At 43.7% G+C, this 26779-nt stretch overlaps 1 protein-coding gene across 1 annotated transcript in view; it reads left to right on the top strand.

Annotated features, from left to right (window-relative positions):
* The window catches only part of TTC21B (tetratricopeptide repeat domain 21B), a 489309-nt gene that overhangs the window by 253242 nt on the left and 209288 nt on the right, over positions 1 to 26779 (top strand). The window contains exon 16 of the mRNA XM_069225262.1: positions 15958 to 16030. Within this exon, the coding sequence (XP_069081363.1) occupies positions 15958 to 16030 (73 nt within the window). The remainder of the gene's footprint in view (positions 1 to 15957; positions 16031 to 26779) is intronic.

The following is a 26779-nucleotide window of genomic DNA, read 5'->3' as shown; positions in this document are numbered from 1 at the left end:
TCATTGTTGCTGCAAACAGAGTTTCTAGCTTTAGGGAAAGAAGATTTGTTGTGGGGGATGACACTTGTCTATGACCAGAGTAGGGGCGCTGCATATTGTCTCCGAGCATCTTGGAGTGAGCATAGTTCCTCAGTGGAGTGAGCACATGAAAATGTATTTTGGGGGGTGTGGGAGGGTGAAGCAAGGGTGGATTCCAAGTAGTCAAAGAGCGAGTCCAAGGGTGCAGCCAGGGGGTATTTCCTGAGTGCCTTGAGTTCTTCCCTGCAAAGAGTAGAGCTTTCAGCACTACCCTATTTTGAGGTGTATGTGACCAGGCCCTAAGTGAAGGAGGGGTCCTGAATTTCCATTGAGTGGTTTGTGCAAAGATAGGGGGCACTGCCCTGGTAAGGTAGCCTCCTTAAGGTCTGAATCATCCTGAGATATCCTAAAGCCAGGGTATTTGAACATGGTTCCCTCCCATTTGAGAAACCAGTCCCCAGATTAAGTTGAACTGCAGGGACGTTTAGAGATGGGAGAAATATACAGGATGTGAACAGTTAACACAGCGTCTTGACACAGCGGTATATTCTTCCAATATCTATGGTAATTCATCAGTAGGACCCTAAAATACCTTGACGTTGAAGATAACTTTGTTGGCATACAAAGGAACTATCTGCATTTCAAGTGAGAGTGGGATCCTACTGTCCAGGCCTCGTAATTGGCATGAGAGATGCTCCATAGCTAATACGAAAAATAGCAGGGACAGCCATACCTAGTTCCCCAGGATAATTTGAAAGAGAACAACAATTTGCCTATGCGGACACCTGCTACAGGCTACATATAGATTAAGCATGACCCAAAGCCAAATTGCTACAGTACCTCAAATAGGCATACTCATCTGATAGAATCAAGTGCATTTTGGAGGTCTAAACTTCGTACCGCAGCCCAGGGCTGACCGGGCCGCCTCTGCAGTCTGATATAGATGGCACAAATTTAGGAAAGTATTTCTGCTGGGAATAAATAAATTTTGATCTGGATGTATTAGTTGTGGTAGCATAGGGAGAATGCAGAATGCAAGGATTTTGCAGTGGATCTTATAGTCCAAAATATGTTTAGCAAGCGGTCGATAGGAAGCCAAGTCTTGAGGGGGACGGCTGGGTTTCGGTATTGCAACTAGGAGGGCCTATCTAAAAGATTGTGAAAAAGCACCCTCCGCCAAGGATGTCACCCTTGTTATGGGGTAGTAGGCAGTCAAGGCTGTAATGGGAGGATGTGTGGCAGCAGCGGACCATTCAGAAGAAGGGGTCGCCCCTGAAGGGCATCCAGTTTAGAAGGAAGAGGCAGCGCACTCTGTGAATGCCTGAACTCCAATAAATGTCCAGGGAGGGGCCTTAGGTGAGGCGGTAGTCAGTGGTCAGCCATAAAGAGAGCAGCTGTTGAGTATGTCCTCTGGGGAGGAATCACTCATGTCATCGGGGGCAGCCGCCACTGCCCCCCTTTCCCAAAGGAACTCCACAAGGGAGGCCCAAATCCAAGAAGTTGCCAAAAGGATCCAACGCAGAACCTCACCACAGCCTCCTAGATGGGACCCAGCTATTCAATGAGGGGAGAGAAAGTGGTAGGCTGCTCCACATGCAGCACCATACCTCCCTGGAGATTGACCCACCATGGAGTGCATCTATCCCATGCAGCAGTGTTCAGGGTTTAGAGGCTTTAACTCCAGAAAACAGCAGGAGGGGCCCTCACGCTATGATTCGGGGCAGGGTCCCCCACTCTCTCGCAGGTCATCACGAAGGAATCCAGGAAAGTGTTGCCAGTGCTCTTAGGTCACAGGCTGGTGGTCTTGGTAGCCCAGGTTGTCCATGGGCCCTCTAGGGTGCCCTCAGTAGGCCAAACGGACCTCAAGTAGGTGTCCACAAAAGGATCTGAGCGGGTGTGCCCACATGGGGCAGGTCATGGCTTTTAGCAGAATTCTGACGGGTAGCCACTGCTGTGTCCTTCTCTGGCCCAGTGGCTTAGCGGTGGCTGCGCAGTGGCACTTCACCTGGGATAGGCCAGGCCTGCCAGTATAGTAAATCGGAGAGTAAGGGCCCCCACGCTTAGCTGGAGCTCCGGATGCAGGATGATAGGTCCACTCTAGTCACAAGGAGTGGGCTGTGAGCCCCAGTTCCAGGACAGAGCGGGTTCCCCCAAGTGCCAGCTGATGTCCCTAGGATGTCTCTGAGCCAATTCCAGAGTCCAGAAAAGGATGGCAATGGACCGGCATAGAAGAGGCTTGGATAAATGGGGGGAAGGGGGTATGAGGTGCTAACTCAAGGTGCATCTGCCATGTTGGCCTCACTGGCCCTGGCCCTGGCCCTGCCCCTGATGAGGATGATGAAAGCCAACTACATGTTTTTTGACCTTCAAAATGCCAGTGGACTTCACACATCCCCTGACACTGGCCTTCCACCACCCACACTGACTATAGCTACTGAAAAGTGCACCTCTTTTGCTACAGTCCTAAAGATGGCAGCAGAGCTTCCGGATCTTGTATTACAGACCACTGAGGTCAAGACCAACCTCTGCAGGGAAGGCTTAAATCCTGGACAAAAGTCACAAGAGCCTCTCCTTCCACTTAATGAGGCCCTCACTGATACACTATACTATATTTTGTCCCCCACAGTTAATAGAGTGCTGGTGACATAAGCCTGCTGCTGGGAGCCCTGCCGTCCTCCTACAATCTCCTGCTCCAGATACCCAGATAATACAGGTCTCCACATCATAGCTCAATCAAAATGCATTCCAGATCACCATGCCAGACAGTAAAAATGCATGGAGGCATTCTCAAAACATATGTTCGCCCCGACCAGCATTGCCCTCAGCTCAGGAGACACAAGCTGCCTCCTGGGGAGAGACTCTTGTGTGCTATTTGACAGAGTGATGGACATCTTACTAACGAGATACTCGCATACTCTATGGGACCGATTGGTGGAAATCTTACCCAACTGTTCCAGAAGATACTAGGACTACCCTAACATGCCTCATTAAGGATTGCCAGCATGCAATAAAGTACTCTATCTGCTCTGGCCTGGACACTAGTAACAGTCTGGCCAGCATGGTGCTTAGGTGCCACACTTGGACCCGCTTAACTGGATTTTTGAGCAATGTCCAACAGTCCCTTTATTGACGTGCCATTCATTGGTGCACTTCTCTTTGGAGACAAGGCAGTCTCAGCCATGGAATGCTTTAAAGAAAGCAAGGCAACAGTGCTCTGCCTGCCTTGGATTGGCACGACCTGTACAGCAGTTTCCCCAACAATTTCAGCCCTTTCTCTGCTGCGAAAGAGAATTCCAGCAATGCCAGCGCCGGAAGTTGGCTCCACAGCAACAGGGCTTCAAAGCCTTTTGAGGCATAAGTCAGGGGTTTTGCTCTCAGTGTCCAGGCCCCCAGGGATCACAAACTACCCAAACAACTCTCCCTCTCCCCTGTAGCTATCACAAAATCTCTTTAATTTACCCTCCGCAGCGCACAGTCGTATGGTGAGAGGTCATATCACATTTACCTCCCCAGCTTAGAGGAGCATCATAAGGGACCAGTGGGTGCTCCAAGTTGTCCATGGTGGTTACGCTCTTCCCTTTGTGTTTGAAATGCCTGATATGCCCCCTTCACCATAATGCTTCATGGAGGAGCACTTGTCCTTACTTGGAGGAGACGTTCAGGCTCTCATGGCCAAAGGAGTCCTAGAGAGAGTGCTGGCGTAAGACGTCTGGACTGGTTGTTATTTCCTTTACCTGTTCTCAAGGACTGAGTCCTACAGACGCTAGCTTCGGTTCCAGGTAGGCCATAAGCACGTTCAGTTCTCACTGCTTCTTGTTGTCCTTAGCAGTGCACTGCAGATTTTCATGAAATGGATGGTGGTGGTCACTGCCCACCTGTGGATACTGGGAATACAATTCTTCTGATATCTTGATGACTGGCTGTTGAAGGCAAACTTGCCTCAAAAAGACTTGAACCACCTCTAGACAAATGCCCGCCTGTCAACTGTGGTGAGGAATTTGTGGTTAGATAGAGTATCCACCAGAAAGAGCATTAACAAAGTGAAACAGATAAAGTGGCGTTATAGTTGGGAGTTGAAAGGAGACACAAACGAAAAACACAAACATTGAAATATGACAGTTCTCGTTTAGTGAACTAACAATAACTTGCACCTCCATCATGCACTGCTTATGACCTCACAAATTATATAATTCATGACATGTTAAATGATTTTGATGACATCACTCATGACATCACAGTCGTAGCTTCCAGCCCAGACCCTTCATCTAATCCACACCAGCACTTGACTCAGTGCCTTGGCTCTGGCAAGACTCTGCATCCAACCCTCCGCAAGCATTAGACCGCCACTGCATAAGATTTTTTCAGACGTATGTAGGGCGAATTTAGCACAGGCCTCAGCATGTGGCCTAGGTCTGCACCAACTCCTTCCAAGCTGCTAATCTCCACTATGCATCGACTTAGGACATGCATAGAGGGAGTTGTGTTCAGAGCCTTGTGTCACGCCAGACTCTGCATTCAACATAAAGCTTGGGTGGTGGGCTTGCCCTCTGGCCAAACCCTGCATCCAATACACATCCGATGTTCGAAGGTCAGTTCTCTACAAGTGATCTACCACCACTGCACCTTTCCTGTGTGTAAATACCAGTAAAAAGACAAGAACATCCTTCAGAAGTGCTTTACTTCTAAAATATTCAGTTTCTTTTGCAGTGTTTGAAAGCTCAAAGACAAGCTCACACGATCCCAAAAATCAATTTAGGTTGTTGTATTACTCCACATTCACAAAACATGTAGCACACTGTCCTAATCATTGATTAACCTGACTAGTAATTTTAGCAATGTTATTTTTATATGATCTGTGATGTCATCAATTATATCATATAACATGTCATGGGTGATGTAAGTAGTGAGGGTATCAAAAGTACATGATGAGAATCCAAAGTATAGTTCACTAAACAATGTGTAAACATTGGTGTATTTCTGTGTTTTTGGGTTGTAACCTTGTCCATTTAGGTTCTCTAGGTGATAAATAACTGTTTACCAGCATGTCTCGTACATCAACGGCCTACTTGTCAGCTTTTCTACTGTATTTTCTTCTTGAGGACTCAAGTACTTTTGTAATATTTCCTTAATCTCCTTGAATTGGATATTTTAAGTTGTGATCATTTTTAGGGTGTCTTGTTTATCTGTGTTACGCCTAGTGGCAAATAGTTTCCTTTCTACTTACTTTCTGTTTGCAGTGCCTGGGTAGCCTCTCTGTTTAATTCTTTAATTCTTTCTCTGTCAGATGAAATGGCTGAGCTGCAGTTACTCCCTTCCCTGAATTACTCCACATCAAGGATACTCCATCCCAAATTGTGTGGGTGGTGGCTACCTGCATGTAAATTTATATTAACAGATGAAGGCTTGCAATATAACACTTTTGCTGGATCCTAACCTTGACATCTAGAAAATCAACTTAACATTTACTGACATTTTTAGGAAATCTCCAATTCCAGTTGTTGTCATTGATGACCTCAGTAAAGAGATATGCTGCTGTGTCTTCCTTCTATATACATAAAACATCAACAATATATCACAGCCAACAGGACACATTGCATGAATACGTCATTTCCTGAGTCCACAGTATCTGTTCCTCACTTCAGCCAAGAGAGAATTCAGTGTATGTCATAACATATTTCTATTTCAGAATACATTAAAGAATAACTTACAGGAACAGCCATGGGTACCTCCTTTGCCCTTAGCTATACAAATTTGTTTGGGTTCCCTTTATACCAGTGAACCTAGAGCCCAGAGTTAGGCCCATTGTAATTGGTGGCTGCTAGCAGCTTTTTGTTTGGCAACTGATAGCAGGCAATCGAGTTATCAATGCTGCAATTACACAGATATTGCATGTGTTCTGTGGGCTGTTGCAAGATGCTGCCTGTACAGTGTGGATTTTCTAGTGGTTGTAGTTGGAAGTGGATTGCCGAAAAATTGCAGATTTGCCCAATGGTTCTCTTCAAAACTTTGAAACAAATGCCCAGCACTATTTATTGTGTTCATTTAATTGATTGTGAAGTGATATTTTGTTAGTAACTTGAGACAGCCTTCTTCCCTGCTAAATGTTTGTTCTGCCGGCTTTATGCTGGTGTTTTTTCATTTAATCAATCAATAGTCATGTTTACCAGAATGCCCTTTCTTAAATCACAAGTCCAGTAGAATCATCAACACAACAATGTTATGGAAATAAAATAGTTACTGCAAAAGCACAAAAATGGAGCAGTCCATGTGACATCTTATGTTCCCACTTTCATGTTTTACCTAGGTCATTGTTTCACTATAATTTCAAAATATTTGGCAGTAGCAACAAGTAGACACATTTTCAGGCAGAAGTATGCAGACTCATTCTCTGGATAAAGAAGCTGTCACTGCCATGTTTAGACCTTTAGTGGCATACCCTCCCTCATTTGTGCCCTTTCATACCTGTATTATCTTATCAGGTCATCAATTCACTTATTTCACATTATGTTGCAGTATTTTGACTCTTCTTTCTGAGGCGGTCGCATGTATTGTACTCAGATCTTTATTCCTTAGTGCTAAGATGCAGATAGGGGGGTAGAATAATATTTGAAAACATTGAGTTAATGTTATACAACTTTAAGCTATAAAAAACAAACATACAGCAAAATCTTCAGAAACTCTGTGAATACTTCCAAAAAAGGATAACAAAAAAACCTTGCAAAAGGAGTGTGATTGCTTAGGTCATATTTGCATATTATTTTTATGTTTCTCTATTGCATTTAATACACTAACAGATGAATTCTGGCATCAGAATGAGAAAGAAAATAAAAAATGATACTTTCTGTTAAGGGTATACAGTACACTTCCATTGTCTACTGCCCACTGTACAGTGGTAATCTATAGACAAAAACAGAATAATCTCCTCTTAACAAATACCCCCTTAGTATTTCCCTTTGTTGTTTGCTCCTGTAATAGTGCATTAATTGACAAGTGCTTGACGCAACAACAAATTGTTATCAATATTTCCCATTGTTTTATCCCACTCTGCTTCTTCATTGCTTAGCATTTTCTGTAAGGTCCCCAATTACACATCAACTCTACTTCAGATGTCTTTAATGGGGATTTTGTTTGCTGTCCATTTTATGTTAGTTTCTCTTTGCCACCAATATGGTCAGGCTAAAAAACATGCATCTATCTATCTACCTACCGTTCCCTTTCACTTGTAACAATAACACTAGACTGTCCCATTGAAGCACACCCTCTTAGCACAGATTGCTCCATTGAGACAGTGCCTCTCAGCACGGAGGATTCGGAGGCAGTGCCTCTAAGTAAAGACTGCTCCATTGAGGCAGTGCCTCTCACCACAGATAGCTCAGTTGAGGCAATGCCTCCCAGCACAGATGGTTCGCTTGATAAGCCGGTGTGCCTCTGCACAGACGGCTCCATTGAGGAGGTGACTTTCAACACAAACTGCTCCATTGATAAGCAAGTGCGTCTCTGCACAGACTGCACCACTGATAAAGCAGTGCCTGGTGACAAAGAATGCTCCATTGAGGCAGTGCCTCCCAGCATAAATGACTCTGAGGCAGCGCCCCTCAGCACAGGCGGCCCCAGGGATGCGGCAGCGGCCCTCAGCACAGACGGCCCCAGGGATGCAGCAGTGCCCCTTAGCACAGACGTCTCCTCTGAGGCGGCAGCGCCCCTCAGCACAGACGGCCCCAGGGACGCGGCAGCGCCCCTCAGCACAGACGGCCCCAGGGACGCGGCAGCGCCCCTCAGCACAGACGGCCCCAGGGACGCGGCAGCGCCCCTCAGCACAGACGGCCCCAGGGACGCGGCAGCGCCCCTCAGCACAGACGGCCCCAGGGACGCGGCAGCGCCCCTCAGCACAGACGGCCCCAGGGACGCGGCAGCGCCCCTCAGCACAGACGGCCCCAGGGACGCGGCAGCGCCCCTCAGCACAGACGGCCCCAGGGACGCGGCAGCGCCCCTCAGCACAGAAGGCCCCAGGGACGCGGCAGCACCCCTCAGCACAGACGTCTCCTCTGATGCGGCAGCGCCTCTCAACACTGACGGCTTCATTGATCCAGCGCTTATATACACACACACTTTTATGGATGAGCATGCCAAAATGAATGCCGAAAGCTGCACGTATGAACCAGAAATTAGCTCAGAAAGCTCGATTGATGAAGCAGTGTCTCCCAACACGGACCTCCGCGCTAGGGAAGCAGTGCCCTTAAGCACAGACTCCACTGCTGAACACTTACCAATACGTGCAGATGACTTTATTGATAGTGAATTAATCAGCCCAGATGGCTCCATCGATCAGGAAATATTGATGAAGACGAGCAGCTGTATCGCTGTGGAGATGACTGGGCCAGAGGCCATGAACAACATGGAGGAGCTGAGAAAGGATGAAGGGACCATGTTCAATAAAGGAACTGATGGCAAACCATCATCAATCAACACAGACCACTTGTTTGATGCAGACTCCACACCAGACACAGATGGTAATACCGAACAGGAATGTATGACTACCACAGTCTGCTCCATGACTAAAGAAATACAGATTAACACAGTCTGCCTTATTGATAAGGGATCTGTGGTTAGCACAGTTGGATCTGTTAAGGAAGAGCCCACGGTTAGCACAGTCTTCTCTATTGAGGAGAAGCCCATGGTCAGCACAGTTGACTCTGTTGAGGAGGAACCCATGGTTAGCGCAATTGGTTTTATTGAGGAGCCGCCCATAGTTAGCACAGTCAAGTCCATTGAGGGGAAGCTCATGGTCAGCATAGTGGACTCTATTGCTGAGGAGCCCATGGTCGGCACAGTCTGTTCTATTGAGGAGCTGCCCATGGTTAGCACAGTCAACTCTTTTGAGGAGAAGGCCATCATTAGCATAGTTGACTCTATTGAGGAGGAGCCCATGGTCAGCATAGTCAGCTCTGTTGAGGAAAAGCCTATGATTAACAGTCGGCTCTATTGAGGACCCCACGGTTACCACAGTCAACTCTATTGAGGACCCCACGGTTACCACAGTCAGCTCTATTGAGGACCCCACAGTTAGTACAATCAACTCTATTGAGGAACCACCCATGGTTAGCACAGTCGGCTTTGAGGAGAAGCCCATGGCTAGCACAGTCCTCTCCATTGAGGATAGGACCATGGCTAGCACAGTAGATTCCTTTGAGGAGGAGCCCATGGTCAGCACAGATGTCTCTATTGATGAGGAGCCCTCTCCCAGCACAGCCGATTTATTTATTTATTTATTTATTTATTTATTTTATAAAGAATCTGTGACCAGTGTGGACATTGGCATTGATGTAGAACCCCTGGCCAGGAAAAATCTCTCTGCTGGTGAGGGGCCCATAGCAAGCATAGCATGCTCCATCGATGAGGAAGCTGCGGTCGCACCAGAGGCCTCTGTTGAGGAGGGGACTATGATGAGCACAGCTGGTCATATTGACAAGGAGACCAGGATGAGCACAGTCTGCCCTGTTGATGAGGAATCTGTGATGAGGACAGATATCTATCTTGACACGGAACCTGTGGTCCGCACAAGCAGATCAGGTGATAAAGAGCAGACAATCCAAACAGATATCTGTGTTGCTAGTAACCTCACAGTTGGAACAGATACCACTATTGATCAGAAATCTACAATCCGCACAGACATCTACATTGATAAGGAATCTGTGATGAGCACCAATGTTTCCATTGATAATGAACCCATGGTCAGCACAGACGGCTCTATTGATGAGGAGGCCACCATCTCATTGGATATCTGTATTGATAAGGCGAGTATGATCAGCCCAGTCTGTCCTATTGATGATGAGGCCATGATCAGAACTATTGTCTCTCTCAATGAAAATTCCACATTCAGAAAGGATTGTACTGAGGAGGCGCTCATGGTTAGTACAGAGGACTCAATTGATAACGAACCCATAATCGAAGCAGATGTGTCTGTCAATAAGGAATCGGTCACCAACAAAGACATTTACTTTGATAAGGCATCAGCCATCAGCACTGAAGTCTTCATTGATGAGGATTCCATGCTCTTTACAGAGGTCTCTATTGATAATGAACACACCATGAGAACGGACGTCATCTCTGTTGATTTTACGCCCATGTCCAGCACAGATGGTTTGAGCGAAATTAATTCTGCAGTCGGCACAAATATCTGCATTAATGTGGAATCTGTGATCAGCACAGGTTCCGCTGCTCACCATGATCCCAGCAGGGCTGGTTCCATTGATGAGGAGGCCATGGTCAGCACAGAAGACTCTATTGATGAGGAAACTGGGACCAGCATTGGTGCTTCTATTGATACAGAGTGTGTGATCAGCACAAGTGTTTCCATTCATCATGATTCCATGGATAGCAAAGACAGCATGCCGGTAGTCTGCACAAACGGCTCAATTTATGTTGAACCCATGATAAACACAGAGGTCCCCATTGAAAAGAACATCACCATGAACAGAGATGGTACCATTGATAAGGGACCCATGGGCAGCACAGAAGACTCAGTCAAAGAGGAACCTATTATCAACACAGGCAGTTCAATTAATAAGGAATCTGTGATCATCAGAGACCTTTTAATTGATAAAGAATCCATGATGCACACAGGTGTCTTCATTGAAAAGTACGTTATCCTCTGCAGTGAAGGATCCACTGATAAGAAGCCCATAGTTAGCTCAGAAGACACTGTTGTTGACAATCCGACAATCAACATAGGTTATCCTTTCAATAAAGAATCTGTGATCAGCACCAACATCTGCACTGATAAGGAACTGATGATCTGCACGTCTGACTTGATTGATAAGCCCAGCGCCAACATGAACAGTTCCATTGATGAGGAGCCGATGACCAGGTCGGGTGATGCTCTTCACGAAGAACTGATGGTTGCAACAGAGAGTTGTATCAATGTGGGGAGCTTCAATTCTGTGGAGTTGGATGTCAAGGAGACCCCATCTGCTGTTGCAAGAGCGCTGAAGGGTCCAAGCTTTGACTCTGATCCCTCTGATGATGAGGTCTCCACTGTGAAGTCCAAGCACCTGATACTTGGACCCGATAATCTGGATGACACCTTGGAGTATGTGTTTGGCGCCACCGACGACAGGAGCCCCGTGGATGAGGAAGAACCTTGTGGTGCTCTGGCTGAGGACACCCAGGACAGTGATGATTCCTCAACGGAGATAACCTTCAGTTCCAGAAGCTGACGCCCCATGTTCATTGAGCTATCCCCTCACCGTGGTGACTTTACTAAAATGTCATAATAACGTTTTTTTGTTTTTTTGTTATTTTTGCAACACTAGACTGATTTTGGAATACTAGAGCCCCATTTTACCAACAGATGTTTCTAGCATAGCACTAAGGGTATCAAATAACAATGAATCTACATGCAAATATTCCTGCTTTAATGTGTATAGTGTTACCCAGGGATAAGAGCATCCCTAGCATTATCAGACACTTTTACATCAAAGTTATATAGAGTTAACTGGGCTAAATAAAAACAGTGAAAAATATTAATTGATAGGTAAACATGAGTTTACGTGATAAGTCTAGTGTTGGACGGACATAGGTGTACAAACTCAGAAGTGTGAGCTGTGGAAAATTAAATCTCAAGTCTCATATAAGGGTTTTAAACCTCGAATATTTCATATGCAAACAGTGAGTGCTAGATTCCAAAGCATCAGTTTTTTTAGGGTGGGAGTTCGCATTATTGCATTCAAGAATATCCAGCACCAAAAAATGCTGCTCTCTCTCTGATGCCTCCTTTTTCCACTCTCTGAAATAGGATCTAAAGAAAGGCAACACGTTAGGTAGCTCAAATGGGATCATTTTGCTAGAGAGTTTACATCGATAAGACAAATTATATTTAGACCTGCCTAACTCTGCTTAAGTCATTTGTTATGTGTGTGGGAAACTGGCATCTTGTTGCAGTGTTCTTCTCCTAACAATTGCAAAGGTACTGATACAATTGGCAACACCTTTAGCTGCCACTATAAGTCCTAGTAAATGGTACCCAGGGCACTATGGGTAAGCCCCTGAGGGCAGCAGCCCCGATTGTGCCACCCTCTAGGCCCATGAATCCAGAAGCACCCTGCACCATCATTGCAGGCTAAGTGATCTGATGCAATCTTAAAGGACAAACTCGACATGACACACCGCCTGTGTGCACTGTTCACTACACACTGCATGCACTGTAGGTAAGTCATCCCTATGGCAGGCCTTCCAGCCCTAGGGCAGGGTGCACTATATTGTATGTGTGAGCAAGGATGCATGAGCAATATGCCCCTACTGTGACCTTACCAGACCTGGGACATAGTAAGTGAACAGGGCAGCCATTTTAATATGTGTGCTGGACACTGGTCAGTATGAGTTTCACAGCTACATGATGACTACTCTGAACCCTGGGTTGTTTGTTATCAAACAACTCAGAATTAAAAATCCAAACTGGTACCAGCATCAGATTTATTACAAAATGTACCCCGGGGGTCACCTTAGAGGTGCCCTCTGTAAAGGCTAACTACCCTGGCACGTTTGCTGGCCGGTCGCAAACCAGCCTGCCACCACCAGACAAGATTCTGGAACCCTGTGGTGAGAGATCCTGCTCTCTGGGTCCCAGACCAAAGCCCTTCCTGGGCGGAGGTGCAAACACCCCCTCCCTCAGGAATGTGCACTGTCCTGCTAGCAAGCTTCAAAGGGCTTACCACACTTAAAACTCGACCTCCAAGCCTGCTGCTATAAGCAGATGGCCGCCCCTGATGCAAACGGTGGGAAACCACACAAAGGACAGGAGGAGTTGTCATCCCCAGCTTGCACCACCCCTAAGGTGTTGTATGCGAGCTGACCTCTGCATTTCATTTCCTCCAACTTGCATAGAACGAAAATATCCAATCAGGTGTAGGGAAATTACCTATGCCCTCAGGAAGTGGTCACTTCGTGGGTGTAAGAACCCTAAGGTAGATGACCCAGCTACAAAGAAGACCCAAGGCTCGAGAACTGAAGACCTGCTGCACAAAAAAAGGCGCCAAACCCTGCCAGGTGCACCCGGGACTCAACAGTCGCCACTGAGGGCTTGCTTGGACACTGGATGAACTCTACAAACCCCCAGAGGACCTTCACTCTTTGCAAATCGCCAAAGATCTCCCTCCAAAGTGAAGGCATCACTCTACTGCAGAGGTCGTCAAAAGAGGTGGCAGGTCCCCTCAGGGGGCCTCAAGTCATCCCAGGGGAGTCACCAGACTTAGGCCAAAAGAAGCATTAAGCTGATAACAGTGCTGTGTTTAAGCAGAGGAACAACTTGTTGTGTTTAAAAAAAAAAAAACGTCTAGATATGTTTAAGCAATACCATCTTAAAAGAATAATTGTGAAAAATTCTGACGGGGGCCGATGATGTTTTGTTCCCTCTTGAAGGGGGGGAAGGGGCGCAGCATTAAAAAGTTTGAAAACCACTGCTCTAACGCGACAAGATACCAAACACCCAGGGAAGGCCACTTCACTAACTGGCTGCTGACCAAGGAACCGGATGGCGCAGACAGACAAAACTTCACCCAACAGACTGTGAGAACAAACCCTTTCAGTGTGCCAAGTTTGGTGGCACTGTGACTACCCCCCTCCTCCCCTTGTGGCCAGACTGTGCCATAACCCTAGGTACTGGTCACCAAACATCGGACACCAAAAAGGACAGTCCATTACGGACTGTAAAAGGACAAGGAGGAAGCCCCAGTCAAGGGACTTCAGAGACCATCAGGACCTCCCACTAGAGTGCCCCTGCTGACCTGCAAGTGACCCTCAAAACAACCTACCTCCTGTTTCCAAGAGCACCTTTGCACACAGCTCCCGGCTCATCAATTCTCTCTGCACCCAACCGCGCTGTGCCCTGCACCGAAGATCCAGCTGTGCCCTAAGGGTCAACCACCCCTTGCAAACCTGACGCTCCAAGAGGACCCACTAGACATACCTTTAAGTCGACCTGTGCACCGCTTTTCCAAGTGGTCCCCTGCAGTGGCCTGGCACCAGCTACAATGATTTGCTGCTTCTGCTGAAACCGGGAGCTGCCCGAACTTCTCCAGCTGGTCCTTAGTGCCCACCGACAACCTCAACATAACTGCAAAAGAGACATTGGTAAACGCACTGCCTGATTTTATATGCATTTTTAGAGTACTTTCTCCATTGATTTCTATGGTGTGTAATCGCACATGAAAAGACTATTTTTATTAAAACTTCAGAAATTAATAACTTAAAAAGTACTTACCCGATTTTGATGGCCTTGAAATTTATGTAAAAATCTGAAGTATTTTTGTAAATTGGTCGCAAGGTATTCTTTTGGATGGGTGGTCTCATTTATTGATACTGTGAGTACAACAAATGCTCTGCACTTTTCCAAATTAGCCTATCTGTTCTACCAAACTATCATAAAAAGTCTAGTTTTTACCTCTGTAAACTAATGTGTGGTTGCCTGGACCACCTGCACACTTTGCCTAGTTTTGCACACTACATAGAGGACCAGCCTCCTACAATATGGATGCCAGGCACACTGAACCAATCCATAAAGTCTATTAGAGTGTTCACCTCTGTAATAAAGATCCACAAGTACCTGAATATTTTAATTGACCAAATGTCTGAGTTAGAGATACAGATGGTTAAGAAAGGGATATCAATTTATCGTAAAACAAAAGTCTGATGCACAAGGTGAACATTTTTAGATGCACTGTAGAAGCTGGGGGATATAGAGAATCGGAAAAGTCATAACAACCTAATAATTTTGGTGGATATGTGAGCAGCAAGAGGAATCAGACACTAAATAGTTTGGCATCTAAATCCCATTTGGAGTATATTTTCTACTGCATGAAAAGAAACTGCTCCAATGTATGAAGCCACTAATTGGAAAAAGCATAGTAGTGAGGTAACAGTACCAATTTAATACACATAATACAGCTCATAACCAAGAGGATCAATGTACTCCAATCTGAGTGTTTAGGCCCTCTCGGTTCTGTCAACATCATCATCAAACTAATCTGATAGTGAAAGGTAATAGCAAGATATTGAAACGTCTTTGGAGTATATTGTAGGAGGAGTAACAGGATGATATTCTAATCCCAGTTAATTCGATTGCCAAGAAAGAAAAGTCAAACCATCCCAATTAATTTAAGTGTTCAAACAAATGATGCTGATAAAACTTATTTTTTAGCATATAGCCGCTTTTTGTGGTGTGGTCTTCTGTGCTTATCATTTTAGTCTGCTCCCATCTTTTGATAGCATTCTGTTATACTGCGCTGATCTTGGGTGTCATGTCTGTCAGATTGAGAAAAGTTTTGAATCCTCATATCTTTTAATGAAATAGCTAGTCAGTCAGCCTGTGAAAAATATGGTACATGGAAAGGGAGATAACTATAATATCTCAAATCTGTGCTGCAATTTTGGGCTGTCTTTGTTTAGGAGAAGACTGCATAATTATGTTTTTAGCACATCTCATCAAAGAAGGTATAAGGCGGGATGTCAATAGCAAATGACTAAAAATGCACAGTGTTTATCATCCTTTAATATAACTGTTCTTGGACTGTGTACCACTACTGCTTAATCTTTACTAGAAAACTAATTGGGGTTTTGAAGATTATTGGAAAAAGTGTGTTTGTTGATTTGGATCAAATCTGTCTTATTTACTTTGTTACATCCTATGATACTAATAAATTCATGCCATGAATTTTCATTGAACCATGTGTGTGGAATAGTATGTGATCATTTGTCACATTTTCAAAATGTAGCTTAACTTTGTTTTTATATCATTGATAAAACAAAAAATTCCCACATCAAATAACAGTTATATTGAATGTTTGACATGTAGTATTTGTTCTAATAGAATCAGATCTCTTTTAAGTGTTCTATTAATGTTCCAGTAACACCTGGTGTATTAAAAGTGCGCTATTTCCATTCCAGAGACCTTGTAGAGAAACTCCCTAGCTCCCATACCTATCTGCTTCTTGGAGATGCCTACATGAACATTCAAGAGGTAAGCCTTTCCATCATACCTATGCTTAACTATCATTATTATAATTAATTATTGCAAAACCCAGTATGTTAAGAAGTACTCACATTAAGGCAAAGATTCTAAGGTGGATACTTACCAAGACAATAAGACAATGCGTAACCTTGCTATTACTCCTATTACTCCTACATGTCAACTTAAGAGAGTAACTGCATAAGCACTGTATTAAGATTAAAGTTACCATCTTATTTGGGAACAACCACAGCAATAATGGGCAGTTTTGACGTTTAATTATTTGTAATTAGACATTTGATAATTTATATGAGAAGTAAATAGTCATAATACAACAATAAACGAAATATTGAAGTCCTCGTAAGGAAAAAAAGGCAGCTGGGGAAGTACGGGTTATTGCTCCTCGAGAGATCATCGTGCTGGTCATATGTCCTGGATCCTGCTGATACTGGTAGGCTAGCTTTGCTGAACCTTTGTGGATTGAATTATTTTATACCGTCTGGATTGTGTCATTTCTATCTGGCTCATGACTCCCCCCTGTTCCCTTGCAGTTAGCAAGTTGTTCCCTACCAGTTTGGTATCCTTGTGGGTTTCCCCTGTGGATTACGTTTTTTAAACCATGTGAACTTGTAGGTAAGTCTGTAGTTAGCGATTGTACATATGAGCAGATTTTTTCTTTTCTATCCTGTGGACTTTCCTGCCCTGTGCAAGCTAATGATTTCATTATGTTTGCTTTTAGAGCGAGAAAGCATAGCTTCATTTAGCTATATCCATGTGTTAGTCCTTCATTTTGGACTACAAATTTGAAGTTGGAGAGTGTTTAATCCAGCCTGTAAGGGATATCTAAGTTCTTTCATATTGAAGGTATTTTATCTTATTTTAATATAAACAATCTAGTCTTTTACTATTCTTGACTAGATTCTCTCGGTGGCAATCCAACACTTTTAGGCTATAGGTGATTCTATTTCTGCACTTTATCTAGTATTTTGCTGGACACTAATGGTGTTTTCCTTGGATCTTTAGATTTATTTATCTTTATTAAGCATTGGTTTTATAGATTTTGATCTTGGGCACTTTATCAGTGTTTTTTCTTAATTAAGTCGCTTGAGTTGGTCTGGTTGCAAATCTGACATGATTCGAGCCTTCCCCCTATGCAAAGAATTGTAATGAATAATTTTGATGTTTCTTTGATAGGCAGATTACAAGATGTACGTATGCCAATTATACTGAATCATAAAGTCCTGATGAAGGTGTATTTATATTTTTCTTCACTCACCGAAACGCGCGTCGACTTGTAAATTGGCATGTCTTGAACATTGGCATGAAGTGTTTGAAATTGGCAAATTTGAAGCCCTGACCAGGATTGGCTACCATCAGGCCTGTAACACGAGAATTTGAATCAGGAAATTATAACCTAGAATTGGCTGTTATTATGTTGAATTTTATACAATCCAAACTACAACGCATAATTGTAGCATCAAAGCAGTAACTTTATTGTGCGGTTTAAATATCCTCTCATGTATGAGGCGGTTGTAAATTTGTATGTACACGATTTTGTGATTTTGTTGGTTCTGTGTTATTTGTTTATTTTTGCGTATTTACTGGTATGTTATTTATGTTTTCATATATGTATGTTTCATTTAGGGCAGGGGGTTGTATTATGTTTTTTTGGTTGATTCTATGTTGATTATATTATGTGCGAACTGAATGTTTAATTAGCTATAATAAATATCTAAATTGAAATATATTGTATGTTGTATATTTGAATTTAAGATTTCCATTCCTATGTTTGCTATGTTAATGGAGAGTAAACTACGTTATACTCATAGTATTGCTTCCCTGTGTGTTACTCTCTGTATCTAGCTCAGGGACCCTGTTTAGATACGAGGACAGTTTGGGAGGAAGGCCAAGTTCCAGAAGTCACCCAAGTTGAGACATCTGTGAAGGTAGACTTGCTGACAATAGGATCACATTTTTGTCTGTGTTTACCTTAAGTACTTTTTGACATCCGGATGACTGCTATAAGATAGTAGTACAAGTCAGGAAAAGACTGAAAGGTGTTTGTGTAGCAGTATTTGGATATCGTCCGCATGTGTCATAAACCTGAGCCCAAACAAATGGATAAGTCAGGCAAAAGGGGTCACATACATGTTGAATAACGTAGGAGTTGAAGAACTATGTGGTAGTCTAGAAGAAACCTCTAAGAAAGAGACCGTGTGGGAGACAAAGAACAGCTTGATAACGTTTGTTTAGATAATCTGCGATCCATTTTAAGGCATTTTCTCTGATGCCATCTTGATAAACTCTGCCAGCTAGAATGCTGAGATATGCACAAAACTTTAGAAACCGCCTAACACGAGCCACAGAAGTGGACCAGTGGAATTGGTATTATTATCTGCAAACCTCTGAATAATACTGGTAGAAAACCATGTCAGCGTGCCTCTTGCAGAGATTCACAGGTTGCTTGTAATACAGAACTTAGTGGTATGGCCCATTGTTCCGGCTACCAAAACAGGAGCGTGTCTCCTCCCACCAGAATACACTTCATTGGTTCCTGGTGCATAAAACAATTCACTTTAAGGCCCTATTTTACCAGGCAACTGAGAAAACAGCCCTTTGTATCTCCACAATAGAATGTGGGAGAATAATACAGCTCACTGTCTTCGGTCATTATCAAATAGCAACTTGAGAATCCCTCACTTCAAGCTTGTACGATACGGAGACTGCTCTTTTAGCTGTCTTGCAGCTAAAGCATGGAATGCTCTCACTCTTGTACTCCAAATGGGATAAAGCCACATCTCGCTTTCTAAAAGGTTTTAAAAACCACTTTGTCTGAATGACCCGTTAAAATGTGAGCATGATACCGCAGAGTGTTTCAGCACCAGGAAGCCCTTACTGGGCAATAGTTAGCGCTTTCATTGCAGTGTTCTTACGGAGGAATACTCAGCACATGTTGGGTGGGAAATGCATGAATGCCAGAGGCATGATATCCGATTATTGGCTTCCTTCTGGGTAGGAAAACCTGGGCATGATTGAAGAGTAGACTGGAGAAATAGATGCGACTGCCTGCCGAGGAAAGAGGATTGATCTTCTGCATCCCTCATAGGGTAGCAAAGCCTTCCTTGTGGAGTGATCAGCCCAGTGGCCTGCTGATTAAAACTGTGCAAGGGACTTTGCTCCTAACCCTGCACTAAGGCACCAAATCTACATTGATGGAAGAGTCTAACTTGCTATAGGAAAGGGTGCCTTCAATTGGCCCTTGAGGAAATGCTGTACTCAAAAGAGAGAGCCCAGCTGTATAGGAAGGGGAAGGAAATGTGATCAGCTTGCTTCTGGGAGTCAGGATCCCTGGAAACTGATACTGGTTGTTGGAGACCACCACCAAGATTAAGAGGCTGGGAACCCAGTCAAAATCTGTAAACTAGGGTCATTGATATTCCTAAAACAAGTATCTGCTTATGTGAGGCATGTGTGGTTGTACTATAAAGTCAGAGGCACCCAGTGCATCATTAAATTACCCCCCAGAGAGCCCTTGGACTTGCATTTCCCCTATTAAAGGTAGGGGCAAACACTGACAGCCAGGCAGCCTATAGAGGCCTAGGTTTACCCATAGTGACTCTATGAAGCAGTAGCCCCCACTGAAAAGAGGAGCGCCAACACCATCACTTCTCTGCTCCCCACATCAAATGCCAGACAACAGGCTCAAGGGGCTTCACCACACCCTGCCTCCAGCAAGGAGAGTGCTAGGCAGAGGAGAAAGTCACCGAGAGTGAGCTGTTCACTTCAGCCTATGATAAAATCCTCTGAGTCCGCCGGGCTGCTGAGAGTGTTGGCCAGCAAGATTTCGCCAAAAGAGCAAAGACACCCACTTAAAAAAGGAAAGGAACACATAAGCAAAGGTGGCTTGACCTATGCAGCATATCAGAGGAAAGCCCTCGGGCTGAAAGACCACCCTATAAGCCCTGGAGGTAGTTTAATTTTTTTTTCTGTTGGTGCCACAGAGGCTGGGGCACAACAACACATTTTATGTTGCTCTAAGGCTCACCCACAAGCAGTGGTGGTGTTCCTCATAATTCCATACAAGCAGGGAGAAATCAGAGCCCTCCGTCTTGAGAACAAGTGTTAATGACCCCAGGCTAAACTGTGATCAGTTTCAAGAGCTGTCCGGACCTTGCTTGTGACGCCCTGGGAAGTGTGAGACAGATTGCTAGGCAACCTTGTGAAAGACTGCATTGATTTGAAGTGACAGTTACTGATTGATGTTTATGAAAAAGGTGTCCAAGTCAATAGGTCTGGCCTTTTTAATGTATGCCAACTATTGTTGGGGTAAAGCCAATAAACTTATGTTGTTATGTTAAACAGGCGTGTGTAGCATAAACAGTTTCCTGGAAAGAGATAAGGCTCAGGGCATGCTGTGAGTTAATATAAAACAACCAGATTTTCAGTAGCCTTTTGAAATTCTCAGAATTACTCTTACTGCACATATTGATATTAAGGTTATTCCAGTGCCAGACTGCTAGATAAGTAAACCATTGACCTCCCTTTTTGGCAAGAGAAATGTGTTGTGGTTGAGCAAGCGAGAGACAGTGAGCGGAGAACACTAGTTGGTTTAAAAAACATAAGATCTCCTGAGAAAGTAGCGTGGTCCTCCGGTGTAAAGACCGCTATGAACATGGCACAAGAATTAAACGATAATGTGCTTTTGAATGGGCAACCAATAAAGCATTTTCAGAATAGGAGTTGACACTGATCTTGAAGGTAAGCAATACACCAGTCTGGCGGTAGTGATTTCAATAGCTTGGAGTCGAGTCAACAGATAGTCATCAATACTGCATACAAGGCATTGCCATAGTCCATCCAACTCGTGATTGATGCCTGTGTGATCATTTTCCTGCAATGAACGGATACCCAGTGGAATATGTTACAGAATACATGCAGGATATCACAGCTGGAGCTATACACAGCTGAAATCTGTTCATTCCTGCTAAGAGAGTTATCAGGATGGCCAGTTTTCTTGCCACCTATTTCGGTGTCGGGGCAGTGCCAAGCTCATTCAGCCATCATTCGCCTGACCAAATGCTGTTTGTTTTGTCAAACAATGTCTGCCTTTTCACTGTTTACTTTAAGATAGTTCTGTCTCGTCCAAGTAGACATGGAGCTTAGATATTTACAAAAGTCACTAGCTGAGTTTCATTAGTATAAGATATATTCTGAAACAAGAGTTCAAACAAACTCAGCTAACTTGGCCATATAGATATTAAAACATGCAGGTCTGGAAGGAGCCCTGTGGCACCTCGCTAGGTATGAGAACTGAATCAGATTTAAACATTGCATGATGTATGGCTTGTATTATTTCTTATAAGAGTGACTGAAACCAGGTCAGGGCTTTAGAAATCACCATCTCATGCAGTCTTCTGATCACGATGTAATGCAACACTGTTTTGGAAGTTGCAGAAAGATTGAGTAGGCTGATCTCATCAGTAGCTGCAAGCAGTGTGTTTCAGTACTATGTTCTGCCCTAAAGCCTGACTGTGATGTATAATGGTAGCTGTTGATTGATCACTTTTCCAAATATTTCAACCAGGAACAGGTTAAGAAATATAGGATGTTGGTTGGAGTGGTCAGATAGATCTGATGAAGATTTCTTCCCCCCCACACGCCCCCAACCCCCTCAATGTTTTTTTTTTTTTAATTTATATATTTTTTATATCAAACAGTGAACCTAGTACCAGATGGATTACATGTGCATAAGTAATAGGCATCTGAACTAAAGAACACATGATATAACACTACTGATCGAATGGGTTATCTGGTACTTCTCCAGACCAGTCGTACATTAGGCAATAACCTCTCTAGATCATACATGGTCAACCTACTGGTGCCTGTGGCCTTCATTTTTAATTGCGTATTTCCTCTATAGCTACATATTGTCTGACTTAGGGAATATCAGGGGTGGGGGTGCACGTTCCATTGAGGTTTAGTCCATAAAAGTCTAAAAAGCCCTGCCAAATAATAGCCCTGAAAGCCCTAAGACTACACTGGGCTGCTGGTGTAGCTGAGCTTGCAGGTGATTCATCGAGCTCAGCCCGGGTTGGGGTTCAAAATTAACATACATCTTCTTGGTTGTCCCCTGTAAGAAAGTGGATAGTGTGGCATTTAAATCCGAAAAGGCTGGAATAGAAGACTGGTAGGCTTTTATATGAGATGTATTTTTACTATTTTAAAAATGTCTTTCATAGATTAAATATTTTTATAATTCTGTTGATGAAGAGATTTCTAAGGGCTATGTGAATGCTCTTATGATATGTCTTGAGAGTAAAGTTACACAAAATTGGATACCATTCTGATTTTGAGCACCTTCAAATAACTTCCAACTACTTGCAATGTTGTTTTGTTCTCTCAGTTCATCTGAATAGCACTCAGTAGAGGGCACTTTCTTGTTGGATTTGCTTGTCTTCATAGGGGCAATAATATCAAGCGCTTTAACAATGGCAGAGTGCAAATTATTCACTTCTGTGCTAATATCAGTAAACTAATGGTAGACCGTGCTAGCTTCGCAGTGAGGTGATCACAGTTCTCTAATTCCCTAGAGCATTAATTGGTCAAAGGTAGTGGTACCGAATTGTAACCTATACTGATGGAGTAACAGAAACATAATGGTCAGATGAAAGTACAGCGGAAAACCTGTAAATCAAACTGAATGATCTTCATATTTGTAAAGATGAGGTCCAGAGTGTGACCGACAGTATGAATAGACCTTTTGAATAAAATTGGCTGCATCAAAATCTTCCTCAAATCCAACATTGGAAGGGTCATAGGTAACTTCAAAATGAAAAATTAATGCCTCCATCACCAAGAAGATCCATCACTGTGTGGCTGAAGTCCTTTTTCATGCTTCTGAGGATCTATAAAGGTTGGCTCCACCAAGACGGCTAGAACATTTCAGTTCTGTAAATAAGAACTGCATATATTTCTGTGAGATTCTGTTATAGTGCATATGTAATCCTGTTGAAAAATGATAGGTGTTCCAGCACCACACTTGCCCTCCCAATCAAGTTTAATGATGATGGGGGACTGCAATGGTTAAATCAGGATTGGGCACATTATTAAGCTAGGTTACTGTTATAAAACAGATGTTAGGGTTTTGACTGTGAATGGTGTCCTACACTTTGGTGCTATGTTTGTAAAGAGTTTTGGAGGTAAAATATAAGCAGTTTACTCTCAACTTCAAGCTCAAATTTTCAATTAATTCTCTCCAAAGTAAGGTCTGGGAACCTTAGATGACAAATGGTTAGGTGGCATGAAAATATTTGATTTGGAGGGCAAAGTTATTGAGCAGGAAAAAAACACATTTAATGCAGGAGGACGGGCTGTAAGTTTTGTTAGTAGAGCTTCTAAAACAGCTTTAACAAGCAATAGCAAAGCCAGTAGGTTTCACCCATGTGATGTTGTTGTATGCCTTATCTCCAATAACTGGTTCAGGGAAACAAAACGTCTCATGCCGTAAAAGATATTTATTGCTGCATACATTCAAGAGCCCACAAAGATAAACACCAGTGATCTGGAGGTCATAAGTCAACTGCCGTAACATCCAAGCACGACCAGCCAGAGAATTGCGGTTGAACTTAAATCATTACATTCCTTAAAGGCTCGCAGAGCCAATTTAAGAACACAGAATACAGCTAGAATAAACGCAAGTTCTTATTGGGCCTAATGACATATGCACAACCTAACAACTAAAAGCACGCACTGCATTTAAACATTTATTAGCACGCATTTATATAATGCTTGTCTATTGGCTTTGCCAGTGTTTTTTTTTTTCTAACATGTTGCACAACATCACAAGCTACTGTGCAACATAACCTAAAGTAGAAAAAAAGCGCAATGATGCAGCCAGCTTTTTTTTTTCCGTGAAGCCATGTAGCACAGCAGCCTGTGCTGCTGTGCTGTATGTCTAAAAATGTGGGTAAAACAGAGAGAAATCATAAAAAGTTCAAAGCACAGGTAACAAGAAGTGGCATTAAAGTGTAAATGCAGTGGGGTGAAGAGCACAGCTATAAAAAAACATGCTGTAGCAGAAATTGCTTGTTTACAAAGAAAGAATAGCTCAGGCAGCGAAAGCAGTGGATGTGCACCTCAAAAGGAAGAGGTACTTGGTCCATGCTCCAGATGAAACACAAACACACAAAGTTTGACAGGAAACTGGCAGTGCACCGTAGCCAATGGAGAGCAAGGAAATAAGGGTGACAAGAAAGCAAACAAATGGATGAATGGTGAATAATGGGCAATCTGTAAGCCCCTTTTAAGTTTGTTGATTTTTAATTTGTGTATTTAGTAATGAAAGACAAAAGTTGTGAGCACATGCATACAATTCTTCTCATGCTGTATGCCATAAAAATCTCAGAGGTCCTCGTGTATGGCATTGGATGGGCGCAGATAGGTTAGCCTTTCACCCACCAATGCCCATTTGTCTCTGTGTTGCTGGTTGAGAGGCTAGATTGCTGGAAAAGGGAGAGCCTATGCTCCCCCTAGGATGACGGTCGATGTAGGTGCAGGGCTGGGGAAAAGAATCCTGCCCGACCATGCCCACACCAGCACTGAATGCAACACTAGCTTTTTAAAACTAAAGCACCTAAAGGTAATTGCGCAAAGAGGTCTCCGAATCGATCCACATGTAAAAGGTCAATATTAAAGTAGTAAAAAAAAATGACACCACTCCTAAAATGAAAAGCTTTACCGACATTCCTTAAGGGTGACAAATAGAGGGCCAATAATGTGTTAACTGGATTTGCGAAAAATGAAATGCTTTCTTGACACTCCCTAAGGGTGGCAATGGGAGGACCAATTCGTTTTTGTGATACTGTGCTCCCCTGATTTTACCTATGCTATTTGTCTGAGAGGCGTGACCTAAGCAAAAGGATGAGCTTAAGTTCCTCACAAAATGGGAGCCGCCGTAGGTGTCAAAGACTCAGGAAAAGAAACCCGACTGACCCTGCCCACACCATCGCCAAATGTAAAGGATCACTGACAGAATATTTGAAACTTATTAGACCTGACAGCCTTAGGGTGGTCACCCCTAACTTTTTGCCTGCCTCCCTCCACTTTTTAGATACTGTTTTTGCTGGTTTTAAGACTATGTGCACTTTACCACTGCTAACCAGTGCTAAAGTGCATATGCTCTCTCCCTTTCAACATGGTAACATTGGATCATACCCAATTGGACTATTTAATTTAATTATAAGTCCCTAGTACTGTGCACTATATGTGCCCAGGGCCTGTAGATTAAATGCTATTAGTGGGCCTGCAGCACTAATTGTGCCGCGCACTTAAATAGCTCCTTAACCTTGTCTCAGGCCTGCCATTACAAGGCCTGTGTGTGCAGTTTCACTGCCAATTCGACTTGGCATTTAAAAGTACTTGCCAAGCCTAAAAACTCCCCTTTTTCTACCTATAAGACACCCCTAAGGTATGCCCTAGGTTACCCATAGGGCAGGGTGCTGTGTAGGCAAAAGGTAGGACATATACCTGTGTAGTTTACTTGTCCTGGTAGTGTAAAACTCCTACATTTGTTTTTACACTGCTGTGAGGCCTGCTCCCTTTATAGGCTAACATTGGGGCTGCCATCATAAATTGTTTGAGTGGTAGCTGCTGATCTGAAAGGAGTAGGGAGGTCATATTTAGTATGGCCAGAATGGTGATATAAAATCCTGCTGACTGGTGAATTTAGATTTAATATTACTATTTTTGAAATGCCACTTTTAGAAAGTGAGCATTTCTCTGCACTTAAATCTTTCTGTGCCTTACAATTCATGTCTGGCTGGGTTTAGTTGACAGCGCCTTGTGTATTCACTCAGACACACCCCAAACACAGGATACTCAGCCTCACTTGCATACCTCTGCGTTTTGAATGGGTGTTCCTGGGCTGGCAGGGTGGAGGTCCAGACTCTTGCATGTCAAAGGACAGTAGCCTCCCCTCACACAAAGGACTGCCACACCCCCTGCCGGGACCCTGGCAAACCGGATTGAACTGAAAGGGGACTGTGTGCACTTCTAAGCCACCCTTTGAAGTCTTCCCCACTTCAAAGGCACATTTGGGTATTTAAACAGGGCCTCTGCCCCTACCAACTTGGACACCTCCTGGAGAAGAAACTTGAACCAGAACCTGCATCCTGCCAAGAAGAACTGCCTGGCTGCCCAAAGGACTCACCTGTCTGCTTTCTGTGAAGGACTGCGGCCTTGCTGTTGCCCTGCTGCCTTGCTGCTCTCTGGCTGTGGTGAAGAAGTGCTCTCCAAGGGCTTGGATAGAGCTTGCCTCCTGTTCCCTGAAGTCTCAGGACCAAAAAGACTTCATCTCTACAAGAAGGACTCCTTGTGTGGCGAAATTCGACCGAGCGATGGAAATCGGCGCACAGCCGTCCCTGCGTGAAAACTAAACGATGCATCGCTGTGTGCGGCCCGAGAAATCGACGGGCACCCCTTTGTTTCCCCACATCTCCTCCTCTGCGGTTCTTTGCAGAGATTTTGCATGCAAACCAGGTACTTTGTGCTTGAAAGAGACTTTGTTTGCTTTTAAAAGACTTAAGACACTTTATATCACTTTTACAGTGATATCTGAACATATACTTATTGCATTTTAATCGTTTTGACCTGCATCTTATCAGATAAATATTATATATTTTTCTAAACACTGTGTGGTGTATTTTTGTGGTGCTATATGGTGTTATTGTATGATTTATTGCACAAATACTTTACACATTGCCT

The sequence above is a fragment of the Pleurodeles waltl genome, chromosome 3_1, assembly GCF_031143425.1.
Source record: "Pleurodeles waltl isolate 20211129_DDA chromosome 3_1, aPleWal1.hap1.20221129, whole genome shotgun sequence".
Classification (NCBI taxonomy): Eukaryota; Metazoa; Chordata; class Amphibia; order Caudata; family Salamandridae; genus Pleurodeles; species Pleurodeles waltl.
Note: the sequence above shows the minus strand (reverse complement) of the source record. Positions and strands in the feature narration are given on the sequence as shown.